Source organism: Phyllobates terribilis, unplaced genomic scaffold (assembly GCF_046119375.1).
Source record: "Phyllobates terribilis strain yellow unplaced genomic scaffold, ASM4611937v1 Scaffold_7223__1_contigs__length_39167, whole genome shotgun sequence".
NCBI classification, from domain to species: Eukaryota; Metazoa; Chordata; class Amphibia; order Anura; family Dendrobatidae; genus Phyllobates; species Phyllobates terribilis.
Genome location: NW_027369964.1, coordinates 22765 through 39168, shown reverse-complemented (window position 1 = coordinate 39168; position 16404 = coordinate 22765). Strand labels below are relative to the sequence as shown.

General features: G+C 40.9%; 1 protein-coding gene across 1 annotated transcript in view; it reads right to left on the bottom strand.

Moving 5' to 3' along the window:
• Nucleotides 1-750: 750 nt before the first annotated feature.
• LOC141251568 (cohesin subunit SA-1-like) overlaps nt 751-16404 on the bottom strand; it is a gene marked incomplete at its 3' end in the record, with an annotated part of 31246 nt that continues 15592 nt past the window's right edge. Inside the window, exons 7-16 of the mRNA XM_073670359.1 lie at nt 13277-13428; nt 13085-13158; nt 7646-7769; nt 6465-6563; nt 5741-5820; nt 4288-4395; nt 2742-2856; nt 1918-2035; nt 962-1065; nt 751-843 (exon numbers count right to left, since the gene is read on the bottom strand). Coding sequence (XP_073526460.1) covers nt 751-843; nt 962-1065; nt 1918-2035; nt 2742-2856; nt 4288-4395; nt 5741-5820; nt 6465-6563; nt 7646-7769; nt 13085-13158; nt 13277-13428 — 1067 coding nt within the window. The remainder of the gene's footprint in view (nt 844-961; nt 1066-1917; nt 2036-2741; nt 2857-4287; nt 4396-5740; nt 5821-6464; nt 6564-7645; nt 7770-13084; nt 13159-13276; nt 13429-16404) is intronic.

Below are 16404 nucleotides of genomic sequence, written 5' to 3'. Positions count from 1 at the left end.
CACATTTCACCATTTCCGTTATCTGTAGTAAGAAGTGACAATTTACAAGAAGAAAATAAATCTCTTCTATTTAGCTGGCATCGTATTATGCTGTAGATTTTCTGTGTGCAAAGCAGCAGCAGATATGCAATGTGTGAACTTAGGCTTTAAGTGTATCAGCAGTTACATAGAAAATAGCCAACAGTGCAGAAGCCTGCCCTATAATCTGTCTACAGCAATTTATTTTCCCTCTGAATATCCTAGGTCTTCTAAGGTTCGGTATCCAGTGCTGTCAGAGGTTGTGATTTTCCAGCCTAAGACACAGGCCACCACTTGCTTTTCCCCCATTTCAGTTTTCCTCCAGTAGACGCAGCTAACAACTGCTGGACTTTGCAGGGATACGTGGTTTTAGCTTTAATCATAAAAGGGGTTGTCGACATGAGATAATTCCTTTAAAGGGACTGTCCGCACTGAATGACTGTACAAACTAAGAGCAGGCGCTCGGTGCACCCTTGATGAGACCAAATTTTTAAAGTACACATTCTCCTTTACTTGTTTTCCATCCATCTACACTGCCTTTCTATTCTGATTGACAGTTCTGGCATTATAGAGCCAGTAAAGGGCAAAGATAGGTCGGAAGTTGCACTTAAAATGTTTGGCCACGTCAAGGGTGCACTGTGCGCCTGGGCTTGGTTTGGGCAGTCATTCAGGGCTGACATAGTCCCCTTACAGCTAAAGCTTGTGCATTACAAACATGCATTGTGTCCATACCTTAGATAGCAGCATTGGAAGTGCAACAATGAAATGTTCGGTCAGCTTATTCTTGTCATCTATTTGCGTTTTTCTCTCCTTGGCAGTTAAAACCTGCAGAAACCCCCCCACAAAAGAATAAACCTTTAAACAAATTTCACAGGGTGTAAATTAGAGATTACTCCACCCTTCGCTGAAAAGAGCCACGTGATAAGTTACTTTTCCTACTCACCCTTTTCCCAGTTCCTCTCCCCACAGGTGGATGCGCCTCTGCGGCCTGCCGTATTGTGCACACCATGAGCTCTATCAGTGCGCTCTCCTGCCGCTCCGACATCACTGGAAAACAACAAATTCCATCGTGTCAAAACAGGCAATCATTCAGCACTGAAGTTCCATGATGAAACATTGGTGAGAAATTCTTAGGGCGGGCCGGCAATGACCGCAGGTGCCGGATGGGCTTTCCCGAGTCACAATCACTCCATGTAACATGTTGGTTTCACGGTGTGATCAGAGGCAGCTTCGCTCCCGTTTGCTCGGCTTGTCTGGAGCGATAACAGTGCTTAACCAGCGGGAAGTGACAGAGTAAGTGGTGCACTGATCTAACATTTACTACAGAAGAATACAGGGGAATTGTCCCATAATTGGGAGCCTCAAATATTCAGTAAATACAAATGTGATCATTCAAAAAGCAAAACCTAATGAAAGTGACTACGTATGACTGCAGAGCATCAAAGCGAAGGGGGGTGAGGCAGCAGAAGACACTAAAGCTTGTGTCTGTTGTCAGAGGTATCCTCAAAAAATAAGGTAATCACAAGACGCTCACAAGCAATTAGCTGTGAACCGCAGAGGAAACCATCTTCCACCCTCCGCAGCGGCACCACTGATACTAATGTGCAGTCTGCTTCGCTTTCTCTATAGGACACAGCACATTTGAGTATTACAATTTGTGGTTGCTAACTTATAGGGGGTCAAAAAAAAGGTGACCCCTTATTAAATCACTAATAGACACTGAAGGGGTTTTCTAAATGGTGGATACAGCGCTGGCTCAGACTGCACTAGGAAATGTTACATTAGGAGACCACCCCGGAGCATCACTGACAGCGGCATGGTTTATAATACATGCCCAACAATATCCTTACCATGAGTGATGGATGTGTCAAGGTTGCTTTGCCAATAATTGCGCCTTACCTTCCTCTCCCTGAACGGGCTCCTCCACTAGCAGCTCTGCCATGCATTCCCAGTCTTTCAAGAGTTCTTGAGAACTTTCCCATAAACTATCCACTAAATATGCCGCGTGTTCATGTAACTGTGGGATGAAATGCACAAATCTGAATGCGTAAAAGTCACCAGACAAAACATTCAGACAGCAGAACAGTTTTATGACCATTAGAGTCCACCGTACACCTGAATCTGATCATATTTGCAAAGTTACTTCTTAAAATTGTGTTTACAGCTCCTCACCAAAACTATGTATCAGCATGGTAATATAGTGCCAGACCTCTATGATCCGATCTCTCAAGCATGCTCGCCTACAATATACACCTGGTGCTTTTCCAGACATATACATTAATGCTTCCATAGGCCCCAATCACCAGATGGAGCCAAGAGTTTCATCGTCAGCTTCTGTCTGGCAAGAATGCAGCGACGTGCCATGTAACTATTGAGGAAAGCCATAGTAAGGTAGGGTTCCTGCGCCTAAAGACGCCCCTTGTGACATGTATACCACATGGTCGGTTTCATTTTTTGAGGTCGCACTCTGTATAAGATAACTGCTGCACTTTGCTATGCAAAGTGCTACCGAATAAGAAATCCATACGGCAACCATCCTTACTTTGGCTACTGTCACCCATATACCTCCCTAGTTTTATGTGGCTGTCACTGGCTAAACACACATATTGATAAGGGACTGAAAAATAAAAACACGCAAACATTCCCAAATATACACACAGTCTCTACATCGTATAACCAGATTGTAATCTATGTGCAATCTGGGTAAATGCAAAAGATCTCACCTCACTTTCTAGGAAGAAAAGTACCAGCATTTTGACAAGGTTTCCGTTAGGACTGCTGCGCCCCCTTCTTTTAGCCAATGCTTCTTCAGCTTGGGGGTCATGTCTACTAAATAACCTAAAGCAAAAAGTAAAGTTCTGAAATTAATATACAAACATTTAAAAAAATTTAAAGAGGTAAAAAAAAGTATAGAAAAATATCAAAATATCCCATAAGAATTTTATATGCTTTTCACGAGCTTTATTTTGGGGGAGGAAAAAGGCACACCCACCACATGTTGCTTTTAGGGTGAGGAAGAAAAAAGGGTAACAAAAGATAGAGTTGAAAAGTTTGTGGTTAATATTTGCCAATCGATTTGCAGTCAGATGTTGGTTGTAGCACTTGAAGCAAACTTATTGTAAACCACCCAAAAAAACAAAAGGAAAGCATGTGGGTGAATTCGCTTAACTCCTTCACTCCTGGGCTATTCTGTTTTTTCCTCCCCTTATTTTAAGAGCCATTATTTTTTTTATTCATCCGTCCACAAGAACATATTAGGGTTTATTTTTGCGGGACGAGCTGAACTTTTAAATGACACCATTCATTTTATCTTGTGACGTTGAAATTGCATACAAAGTGTAATTTTACAATTGTTTTTTTTAATTTAAATTTACCATGTTCAATATATGGTGAAACGGACCAGGTAATATTTTCCAGGTCAGGGCGCTTATGTACATATTAAACATGTATAGTTGGTTTTAAGTGGTGAAGAAAGAAATTGGATTATTTATTTTTTTTAAAAAAAAATTACTTTCCTGTAACGTTTTCATTTTTTCAAGATCTGGTGATGGGTGAGGGCTTATTTTTTGCGCCCTGAGCTGACGTTTTAAGGATACATTATGGTGTAGACACAATGTTTTGAACGCCTCTTATTGCATTTTACTGCATGTCGTGGAAGCTAAAAAAAAAATGCATTTCTGGCAATTCTTGTTGCGCCGTTAAGCGATCAGATTAATTTATTTTATATTTTGATAGATTGGACTTTTATAAATTAAGCGATACCAAATGTGTATTTTTTAGGTTTTATTTTTAGTGGGTCAAAAGGGGGTGTGATTAGATTTTTTTTTCCTTTTACTTTAATAGTCCCCTCAGGGAAGCTGCGATCATCAGATTTCTTGTGCTAAACATCACTGCTATGTATAGAGAAAAAAATCACTATCTCCTATGAACGCCAGTCATGGGCAGGCTCTCACAGAAGCTCCGTAATGACAGGCATGGGGGGTCATCAGCAGGTGTTAAATTCCACTGTCAGAGACGGATAGCAGGATTTAACAGGTTAACAGCTGGGGGAGCTGTTAAGGGTACATGATGGCTGATTAAATCAGCAGTCATGTGCCAGGAAAGCTGCGGGATCGGAGTGTGAGCCTGCATCAAAGTCAGGGACACGACATATGACGAACCAGTATGTCATATGTCAGTAAGGGGTTAAACTAGTTCTTTTAGGGACCTGTGAAAGATTTCTTTAATACTTTTCCCACATAAAATATACATCGCCATTCTTCTACTAACTTCTTGTGCAGAAATTCCCCGGCTGCTACAGCAACAGGTCGATGAGCTGAGTAGACCAAGTGGTAGACATTCTCGCAGTCTTCATTGGAGAGGGCCTCTTCACTGCCACTGAAATATCAAGTAACACAGGAGATCAGTGCTATACACATAGTAACACTATAAATCTGGAAAATATCACAGAAGTTAACATGGAAAACCGTTATACTACTCTGATCCCACTGCTCAAACCAATGGAGATTACACATCATTTCTGAAAAAGTTGCCACCGGCCACATAATTCAGTGGCCAGAAGTAGAACACCTTGTCCTATACAGGATTGGCGGCCACATGATACAAGCGCTGGCTAACAAAGTACCAAGAACCCTTATACCCTACCGGGAAGAAACTTTTTTTATACGATTTTTAACAAAACAAACCAATGGACGGCATTTGTAATGATGTTATAAAAGCCTTAAATGTCTTAAAAACAGGTCAGAAAAGTTTGGTAATTCTGGAAGTTACAGAATGTATAGACATGTTACTGATCTGCAAATTATGAAGAAATGAAAACATCTCGATTTATTCAGTATCAAGTATGACACAAACGAAACCCCCACACTGACAGCCTTGGCTGCCATCACTGAGGTTTTTAATGGTTGTCTGAGGAATATTCTGCCACACTGAATTGGGAAAATCATCAAGATCTGCTGCTGGCAGCTACCAGTGCAACTGCCAACGAATGATGTCCGAAACAGGAGAATAGTTCAGAGATGCTGCACTTTGGAGAAATGGCCATACCACTCACTGATAACATGCCAAAGAGTACAAGTGTGTGTAGTTCTACATGTGGCGCTCATACTAAACGTGAAAGTAGTTTTCTTTGTTTGTTTTTTTCTTACATACATGCACAATGGTTACACTTTGAGAACACCCATTAGGTGCCAAATACATTGGCTGCTAATAACTTTGCCACAGAGGCAAAAAAAAAAGAAATCGTGGAAAATATATCAAAGTAAATGTGGCATCATTATGGCACAATGTTTTAAAAAAAGACTGTCTTATGCAGACTTAAACCATATTATGATTCTCACTGACAAGGTGGTGTGGCCTCATGGAAAAGGAGGGAGGACCAGTACAAAAAAGTGTGTCCTAACATGCAACAGAGCACATCAAAAAGTAAGCCATCTAATAGATGTGTAAATGTAAACTGGAAAGTCTCAAAATAAGCCAGAATTATCAAATAGCATCTACCACTTAAATCAAGCGCATTTTAACACTCTCTAGTGTAAGTTTGCACGGACTCATCCACCACACGTTATGAAAAATCAAGATAATATGTGGAGAAAGTCAGAAAATCATAACTAGATAGTAAAAGGTCTTAAAGGTCTCATATTAGAAATGGGGTGAGTTCCTGAGCATTTTCCTTTAAGGCTGTATATTACATAAGATATGTAAGGTGCACAGGACAACGTACTGGAGGATCAGAGTGACTAGTCGGATCGCTTCAACAGCTACATCGTATTCTTTGTCCAGGGTCATGGAAACAATTCGATCCTGGAAAATAAGAGACATTATGACTCAGTCCCTGTTCACATTTTCATGGACCAAAAAGTATTTAAACATGAAGGGAATAGGGGTCGCTCACTTTGCTATCTGGATTCTAAAGGATCAGACCAGAAGCCAGCGACAACATCTCATTAGGGAGAACCCACGATGTAACATTTCTACTCAGTTCCTGGCTAGATAGTAACCAGAAGAGTATGAAAGACCCATCTGACAAGAACACAAAAGCTGAAAAGATGAAGGACACCGCCTGCAATCCCAAAAAACTCCAATAGAGGGCACTGGAGTCCATCATGTGAATAAAAACTAAAACCCCATTGATTGGAAGTGTCAGACACAACAATGCCTCTGTCATCCTGCTATGCCCGGGCTCTGGAGCGCTAACAATAAATACATCAGCAGAAATGGAATTACTACATCAAAATTATGTAGGTTTGGTCTGCTAAAAAAGACTAGTTTTATTAAATAAGTGTCTTCTCCATACAATGGTACCATAGGTTTAGCATGTGCGCTACAATAATATTCCCACATATTTGTTTAGTTTAGAGTCAACTATAATAGATCTTAAATCTTGGGCCAGGGGTAATGGAAAGACACAGGAAAAGAACAAAGCAGTGTGCAGGAAGGAGACGCACCTTGAACCTGTTGGTGAAGAGCTCCAGCTTGGGGAAGAGCTCCCTGTTGGTGTACAGGCTCTGCAGGGCCTTCAGGCACTTCAGCCTCACTTCTCCTTGCTACATAAACACAGAAAAAGCATTAACCAGGAGCGATCACGGGCAGCAGACAGACATTCCCCCGACACATACCTGGAGAAAGTGATCAACACGCAGTTTACACACAGTTTAATAACTTACAATTGGGCCATTGATGATCCCTGCTCCTTCCCACCAAGTTACAGATTGATTTCAGATGTAAGTGGCATTCAAGTCATGAAAAGTCAGTCATTTATGCAACTAATTTATACATCGGCACGTTTTACTTCTAGTAAGTCAATAAATTTCTCTCTGAAAAATTTCCCCAGCTTCTTTTCTTCTCACTTGAACACAAAGGCCCTGATTCATCAAGGTCGGCGATGTTCACACCAGACTTGATGTGGGGGTGTATTGGAGTAAGAGGCACCTGATTCATTAAGAAGTGCACACCACTTAATCAATTAGGCGAAGTTGACATGCGCCTCGCCACAAATCTTACTCCAGTCTCTGACTGGCATACGGCACTCCACCGCAGCAGCTATCCCCATGCTCTGTTGCGCCGCCGTCTCACCCATTTTGGCAGAGCTGTCTGAAACTAAAGTGAAAACTCCATGTTGCATAAAAACTGACTTTTCAAAGTGTTTTAAGTGAGAATTCTGCTGTAATCACTTTGATGAACTGGGGTTTAAGTGTTTTTTTCTTGTTGAGTCCTGTATTAGAGCTCAATCATGATACTGAACAGGATTAGGCTATGGCTCATTGCATTCAGTGGGGGCAAAGGTTTGTGGTTTTTTTTCCAGCAGAATATGCAAAAAAAAAACAACAAAACAATGTGACAAGACAGCAGTACAGTTGGATTCTGTTTGCACAGTCAGGAAAACTAACACTCACATGCTATACTTTTGTCCTTTATACCATCTTAGGAGATGAGTGGTCTACTACAGCATCCCACATGGTAATCTATGGGTGAATGAAGCTCTCTGGACACACTTAGTGTATATATTTGCCATCCATAAAGGAATGTGAACCTGGTCTCAACTGTATGGCAAAAACCTGGCGTGAAACTGGCCTCAGCGGGCACGTTCTGATGCGGAAATCCACCTTAATAGCAATGGCAATCTCACCCGGTCATGAAGTGTCCACCCAACATATTTGAGATAGCTGTCATTGAGGAAAGCATCGCTGTACATTTTCATCCAAACCCCGATTTCTTCAATGCAGATTGCTCGGATCTCAGCAATGGCATCCCTACGGGGGAAGAACACCACAAATAAAAGCACCAAAAACCTCAAACCAAAATGCTTTGGATGTAAACGTTCCACCAATTTTCAATAAGCTTGAAAGTAGCACATTTTGTCACAACTTTTGACCACAACAAATGCTACAAAACGCTGTTACCAATGAGAACAGATGAGCTCTCGGGAGGTTGTACAGGGGGCAACAAGAACAGGCGGTGGTCCTCACATCATGTGTGCAGGTAAGGGACAAACTGCAACTTCACAAAGAGTTCGCAAATACTGTGTAGATGACCACTTCATGATGGGCTAGTCTTTTTATTATTATTCCAAAAAACATAATTTTTTTTTCTCTTGACACGAGAGCTTGTTCCTTGCAGAATAAGATACAGTTTAGAAGGACACTATTCACTTTACCATTTAAGTCATTAAAGAGAGGTTAAAAACAAAAAACATGAAATGACACCAATGTGTTTGGCTTCAGCATGACCGCATTCATTGCGAGGCAGAAATGACCAGCAACCGATTCCTCAAAGCAGCACAATTACAGCCATAACAAAACAAGGAATTTTTTCTGTAATTAGTTACAATTTTTTTTTTTTTTTTACAACTCTGCAGGAAACGTGGTTTGTGTTGCCATTGTCTTGAGGGTTTTTTTGTGTGGCAAGCTGTCTTTAGAGGATAACATTTTGGTGTACGCATGAGTTTTGATAATTTTTATTGCAATTGCGGGGGGGTAAGGTAAAGTAAAAAAAATAAGGCATTCTGTCATTTCAATTTCTTCATTTTTACGGTGCTTACTGTATGGGTTAAATTTAATCTTAGATTTTCATAGATTACACTTCCCTTATTTTTGAACTGGATAAAGGAGGATGATTCAAACTTAGATTTAAAAAAAAAATAAATTACAGAACTTATTTTATATTAAAGGGGTTTTCAGCCTTAGCGTACAAGTCTGCAGTCAGTGTGTGACTGCAGACATGCGAATCCTCACAGTTCGTGTACTGCAAGGATTCTCCAGTGCAGAGAGTGGTCGGTCATGTGACAGCAACCATGCGATTTGCATACTTCTGCCCACAGTCCGACTTGACTGATCCGGCCTAGCTCTATACACTTGCAGCGTACGTCAAGTCAGCATGTGACCACATGTATGCAAACCACATACTTGTGATCATGCACCCGCCGCCAGGACCAGAGAACCTGTGTGCTGTGAGAATTCACAAGTCTGCAGTCACAGAGTGACAGCAAACTTGTACTTTACCGCCAGACAACAGCTTTAATTTTCACTTTATCGAAGTCTCTGTGCAATGATTTGGCCCTTTGACTAAGAGGAAAGAATTTTCCACATGGATGGTAATAGTTACCTTCTTCAAAAAACAGGCAAAGTGACTTGTGAGCATTAAAAGGGGTTTTTCACTACTCTCACAACCCCTTATGAATCCCTAGATTCCCCCCTTGTAAAATAATAACCACTTATACTCACCTGATGCTGTTCCAGAGGTGTCCACACGGTCTCTCCCGGGGGTCACGCGATCCGCCAAAGGCAGGCAGAGTGAAGCCAGAGCCGGTTGGCTGCAGGGATCGTTTGACAATGTCATGCAATCCCCAGGAGAGCCAGTGCCAACACTGGAGGAGAGTTAAAACATTATTATTTTAAAGGGGCGAAACAGGGACTCAAAAAAGGAGGTTTGAGGAGTCTACTACCCCTTTAATGGGGTTTGTGTCTGGGAGATATAAAAAAAAAATTTCAAGGGCTTGTTTAAAAATATGAAAGGAGAGATGCGATGTCTTCAAGGATCACAGGCCGCTCATTGCAATGCTTACCTAGATCCCGCCGGTCTTGACTCCCTGGTCCCCTCTCTTCTAAAACGGAAATAGCCGTAAATGCCAGATCAGCCGATCGCTAGTGGGCCTCAGTACCCAGTAAGTGACTGAGCGGGCATTTCCTGCCATTTAGTGTGTTGAGATGGGACCAAAAAGGGGAGACCATTGGAAAATATACAAGCATTGGAAAGTGCAGAAGAGGGGGCCACTGGGAATTTGTATCGCTTACTTTATTATTTTTAACCCCTTTACCCCCGAGGGTGGTTTGCATGTTAAATGACCAGGCCAATTTTTACAATTCTGACCACTGTCACTTTATGAGGTAATTACTCTGGAACGCTTCAACGGATCCCACTGATTCTGAGAATGTTTTTCGTGACATATTGTACTTCATGATAGTGGTAAAATTTCTTCGATATCACTTGCGTTTATTTGTGAAAAAAATTGGAAATTTGGCAAAAATTTTGCAATTTTCAAAATTTTTATTTTTATGCCCTTAAATCAGAGATATGTCACAAAAATAGTTAATAAATAACTAGTATTAACTAGTAGGAAGCTATAAGGGTTAAAAGTTGACCAGCGATTCCTCATTTTTACAACAAAATTTACAAAACTTTTTTTTTTTTTTTTAAGGGACCACACCACATTTGAAGTCACTTTGAGGGGTCTTTATGACAGAAAATACCCAAACGTGACACCATTCTAAAAACTGCACCCCTCAAGGTGCTCAAAACCACATTCAAGAACTTTATTAACCCTTCAGGTTCTTCACAGGAATTTTTGGAATATGGAAGAAAAAAATGAACATTAACTTTTTTCACAAAAATGTTACTTTAGACCAATTTTTTTTTATTTTCGCAGGGGTAACAGGAAAAAATGGACCCCAAAATTTGTTGTGCAATTTCCCCTGAGCATGCAGATACCCCATAGGTGAGGAAAAACCACTGTTTGGGCGCACTGCAGGGTTCGGAAGGGAAGGAGCGCCATTAGACTTTTTGAATGTAAAATTTGCTTGAATAATTAGCGGACACCATGTTGCGATTGGGGAGCCCCTGATGTGCCTAAACAGTGGAAATCCCCCCACAAGTGACACCATTTTGGAAACTAAACCCCTTAGGGAACTTATCTAGATGTGTGGTGAGCACCCTGAACCCCCAGGTGCTTCACAGAGGTTTATAACATTGAACCGTAAAAATAAAATTTTCACATTTTTTCAACAAAAATGTTTTTTTCAGCTCCCAATTTTGCATTTTCATAAGGGTAACAGGAGAAATTGCACCATGAAATTTGTTGTACAATTTCTCCTGAGTAAGCAGGTACCCCATATGTGGGGGAAAACCACTGCTTTGGTGTACGGCAGGGTTCGGAAGGGAAGGAGCGCCATTTGACTTTTTGATTGTAAAATTTGCTTGAATAATTAGCGGATGCCATGCTGCGTTTGGGGGAGTCCCTGATGTGCCTAAACAGTGGAAACCACCCCCGCTCCTCCCCCCTGTGACTCCATTTTGGAACTAGACCCCTCAAGGATTTTATCAAGGGGTATAGTGAACATTTTGAACCCAGAGTTGCGACACAGAATTTGATAACATTAGGTCATCATATTGAATAAGCTGTCATTAGTCTTGAGCCCAAGTGCTCGCTATTTGAGTTTGCATCGGGTACTCGGGTATGCACCAAGTAACGCGGGTACTCAAGTGACATGCTGCCCCGCACGTGTCACGGTTATTAGACACCCCAAAAAAAACATGCGGGGTTCGCTCGTGCATGGCAGGCAATCCCCACAAGGCTTTTTTGGCTCTATAACAGCTGTAAAACATTTGGGGCGGAGACTCTAGCATGTCACTCGAGCGCCCACTATACTCGGTGCATACCTGAGCACCCGATGCAAACTCAAGTAGCGAGCACTTCCGCTCAACATTAGTCGCCATATCGTCGTCATTTTTTTTTTCTTTACTTCTGAAAAAATCCCAACCTACAACACAATCCTAACCCCAAATTTGGCCCAACCCCAACCCAACCCCAACCCCAACCAGAACCCCAACCAGAACCCTAGCCCAACCCTAACCTTAGAGTTTATTTTTTACACCGTTCCTCGTGCGGTATAAGTGATTAGATGATTTTATTCTTCGGGTCGGTGCGATTACACCGATACCAGAATCATATCGGGTTTTTATGATCGACAGCTGTCACACACTAAAAGACGAATTTTTTTTGCAAAGACTAGTTTTTACATCGCCATATTTTGAGTGCTATAATTTTTCCATATTGCGGCCAACAGTCATATGACTGCTTGTTTTTTGCGGGATGACTTGACGTTGTTATTGGTGCCATTTTCAGGCACGTGACATTTTTTGATCGCTTTCTATTCTGATTTTTAGAAGGCAGAATAAACAAAAACCAACAATTCAGGAATTGTTTTTTTGTTTTGTTTTTTATGCTGTTCTGCGTGTGGTAAAATTGATAAGGCAGATTTATTCTTCGGGTCAGTACGATACAGGAATACCATATTTATATCGTTTTTTTATGTTTTGGAGCTTTTATACAATAAAAAATATTTTATAGAACAAAGAATTGTTTTTGCATCGCTTTATTCTGAGAGCCATAACTTTTTTATTTTTCGGAAGTTGGAGCTGTATGGCGGCTTGTTTTTTGTGGGACAAAATGACGTTTTCAGTGGTACCATTTTTATTTACATTTGTCTTTTTGATCGCGTTTTATTCCATTTTTTGTTTGGCAGTATGATAAAACATCGTTTTAGGTTTCTTTTTTATTTATTTTTACCGTGTTCACTAAAGGGGTTAACTAGTGGGACAGTTTTATAGGTCAGGTTGTTCCGGACACGGCGATACCAAATATGTGTACTTTTATTGGTTTATTTTTATTTTTTTTCATAAGATTTATTATGGGTACAATATTATTTTTTTTATTATTATTCTTTTTATATTTTTACAATTTATTTATTTATTTATTTTCACTTTCTGAAATTTTTATTACTTTTTCACATTGTCCCACTATGGGGCTTTCACTTTTTGTAGCCTGATCGGCTGCATGGCATAGAGAGCAGCAGCGTGCACTGCGCATGACCAAAGCAACTTCCTGCCTTCTGGTGACCCTGATGTTGTCATGATGATGTCGGGTCACCATGGCAACATCCGGGACCGGACTCTGAGGCCGCGAGACGCCGGCAGAGAAGGTAAGTATCGCGCTTACCTCCTCTTGCCACCGGAAGGCTGCGATCGATTTTGCGGGACCGCTCCCTGCACATAGCACCGGGTGAAAGCTGTAACAATCAGCTGACACCCGGCAGCGATCTCACCAGAGCCGCTTGTGTGCGGGCGAAATCGCCAGGGTGTATTAATTTTTTATCAGGCCCATAAGGCCCAGGGCACAGATACGTATTAATACGCCCTGGGCCAGAAAGGGGTTAAAGCAAACTGATCACTGAGAAAAAAAAAACAAAACTGCAGGATAATCCATAATTTTACAAATCTGTGTGTACCCTACCTGTATCTGTGAACAAATATGCCTTTGAATATGGAGTTCATCATGTTTTCTATTTCATCCTGGTTTTCTTGAAGCTGTGAATCAAAACCACAATAAATTAAAAATCTCTGGGAAGCATTCATTGCCAGCAAGATTACACCCTGAAATCAGGAGTTGCGCTTGGGTTGCTTTACAATAAGACAGCAGGCATACCTCTTTCCGTTTCTGTAGCAGCAGTTCCAGCCTCTCGTTGGCTCTTTTACCTATCATTTTGTTCCTCTCCGTCTCGTACTGTCGCTGGGTGTTGTCCTGGTGAATACTTAAGTTGAGTGCAACGTTCACCAGTGCGGTCATCAGCTTCATGGCTGCATGCAAAAAAATAAAACCTGCTTCATTCACCTGTGTTAATCAGAAAATAATAAAACTCCCCAATGTATTTGTGTCATCCTGTATAGCATCACAAAATTTTATTTTAGGTCAATAACACACCAGAGTACATTTCTGCTGCCGATATGTTTTCACTTCACAATGGATCAGATAGGATTGCAGCAAACACATTTGGTCTGAGCAGATTGATTGCTCGTGGATGTAAGAATGCTTAAACATCACTAGAATTACTTGGCTCAGTGTGTTCAATTGGAGAATATAAGGTTACCCATAGAGTTGTGCAAAAAGAGTTGCAGGACTCTTGCACGACGTCCTCCCTGCACCCGGATGCACACGCATGACCGCGTCAGATGCTGGCAGATAGGAGGAAATGTGCATGACGCTGGGCCAGCTGACATGGGCTACTGCCATGGCTGCTGGATCATGGTCGAGCAACCGTTTGCTCAAATTTAGTTATGCCCAATCAATGTAGACGTGTGATGCCTTGCACGTTAGGAAACTTTTTAATCAAGCCGTATTTTATTTTTTATGAAAATAAAACAAAAAAGGTAAACAATATTTTTCATGAGAAAAGTGCATAAATAATTTATTTAAAAAAAAAAAAACTTTTAACAGTGGCAAAAGAAGAAAAAGGCAAAGCAGTCTGAATTTTTACTACCAGGATAGATTTGATTACAAGCCACTCTCCCTGACAGATGAAATAATATTGTACTTTTCCCCCTGCCCAAACAACGCTAGAGATAATTAAGGGTTAAGTATCCTTCATTTTGCACATCGTCATGAACATTAATTCTAGGTGCAAGAGGAGCGTTCTTTTTACTCTAATGTTACTTGTTATTTAACTATGACCTGAGGAACAAAATCATTAACAATAAAGGAAAAACCATAAATAGCGAGAGCAAAATTCCCTTTAAAAGCTTTCAGACGGACAAGCAAAGAAAAAAACTGCAGCAGCTTAAGATCTGCACATTAAGTTACACCGAGAGCCAAGAGAAGAAATACCAGTAGGTAAATGTCCTCTGTGCTGGCTTCTGCTCTCAAGTCCCAGACAGCGGAGAGGAACGTCATGTGTAACATGTAATTAGGAGTTCTTAGCTTTACCAGCATGGGGCAGCAGCATAAAGAGATTCACAAGTGCAATTTGCCCCAGATACTGAGCAGCCGACACACAGAAATAAGCACTGAAACAAGGTGGCAGCAGAGATTGTAACAGATGAAGCCTCGGACTCCAGGCGCAGGGATGCAGCGTTATACATGGAGAAGCAGGCCAGTAATGAGGACACAGCGGGGCAATATTCATATGTTGTATGGCTTTCTCTACATCCTCTTGTATTAGAATGCTCAAAATACTTTTTCCATAGGTGCAGAAAGATTATGCACATTTGCTTTTAAAAAAAGAACTATATGGGAAACATGTCAGGCTTTTCTGGCACCGTAGTGTAGGGGGCTGCAGAGGAGCTGGTCAGCTGGCTTCCTGGAGAAGTGGCATTTTACAGGGGGCCTGCGAGTCTCCATGAAGGGGCCTTACACTGCAAGGTAATCATGAAGGAGAATTGTTAAAAATGCTCAATGATCTTCATGTGTAAACAAGCGGCTGATCACCGGGTGAATGGGCAAAATGCTTGTTCATCGGGTGAAATGATCTTTTGCGCAGTGTAAAAGATAACTGTTCTCACCGGTGGATTGTGATGTGTAGACAGGACTATGGCAGCCAGCATGTGCTGGTGGATGTAGTGTAGATCCATTGCAAATAGTTTGCATTGGTCGGCTTGTGTAAACAGGAAAGCAAATGACCGCCAATCGGTAAAAGTTTACCAATCGCCGGTCGTATAATGCTGCTAGTCAGTAGTGTGGGATCTATGCACCTTACCAACACTGAAATCGGCAGCGTTTGATATGCTAATGAGAAAAGATTACTCTGGAGTCGCGTCTCTTCCCTGGACTAGTCCTGCAGCAGATCTGCTGATAACGCCTGCCTGTCCATGACCGACAGCCTTAATAATGGTCCTAATATAACAGGGATTGTATCCCGGCTGTCAGTCATTCCCAGTAAGGTTAATTAAAAGGTCCAAGGTAGGACTAGTCCAAAGAAAAAAAAACGCCGTGCTGGACTAGTCCTGCCTCAAAAGTTGTGTGCTTACAATGAGCTTTTGATGCTGCGTATTTTCACAACGTCACAAATGCAGCGTCTTACAGTTCACAGCAAAGTGGGATTAATGGAAACCTCATGTCCACGGTGCTTAGTTATTGCATGTAAACTGACCTGCGATGTGTCTGAAATGTGCAACATGCCAATGTCTCTTGCGGGTACACAAGAGTTTTATGTGCAGATTTTTCCCATAAACAAGCATGTGGAAAATCTGTATTTTGTTAAGCATTTTCAAGGCGGAAACACATCAAAAACTCATGTCAAAGCCAAATAACAGGGAGTATAAAAAACAAAGCAGTTTTTATATAAAACATGACATAGCAAAAAGACAGAAATGAAAAGTCAAAAACGCTATAAAAACGCATGAAAAAAAAAAAAACCCGCAAAAGGAAAAAAAATACAAGGAACATAAAATTTACATAATAGGTGCAAAAAATCTGCATCAAAAGTAACCAAAAGCCCATCGTGGGAAGGTAGCCTAACAGATTTAACAAATCCATTTTTTTTTTCTCTCTAATATCTATACATTATATATCTATCCATCTATCTATCTCTATATATCTACACACACACACACACACACACACGTGGTATCGCAGTGTGTGTGTACCATTTATATATAAATGGTAAGGTAAATGGCTCAAAGAGAAAAAGGAAAAAGACATCTGCACTGATCACATATCTACCCTAAAGCAGTATCAATAAAGTAAGCTCGCAAAAATACCATATTACACACGCATACATATTACATAAGTATATACATATTTATATGTATAAATATCCACACATATTAAAAGCTTCTGAA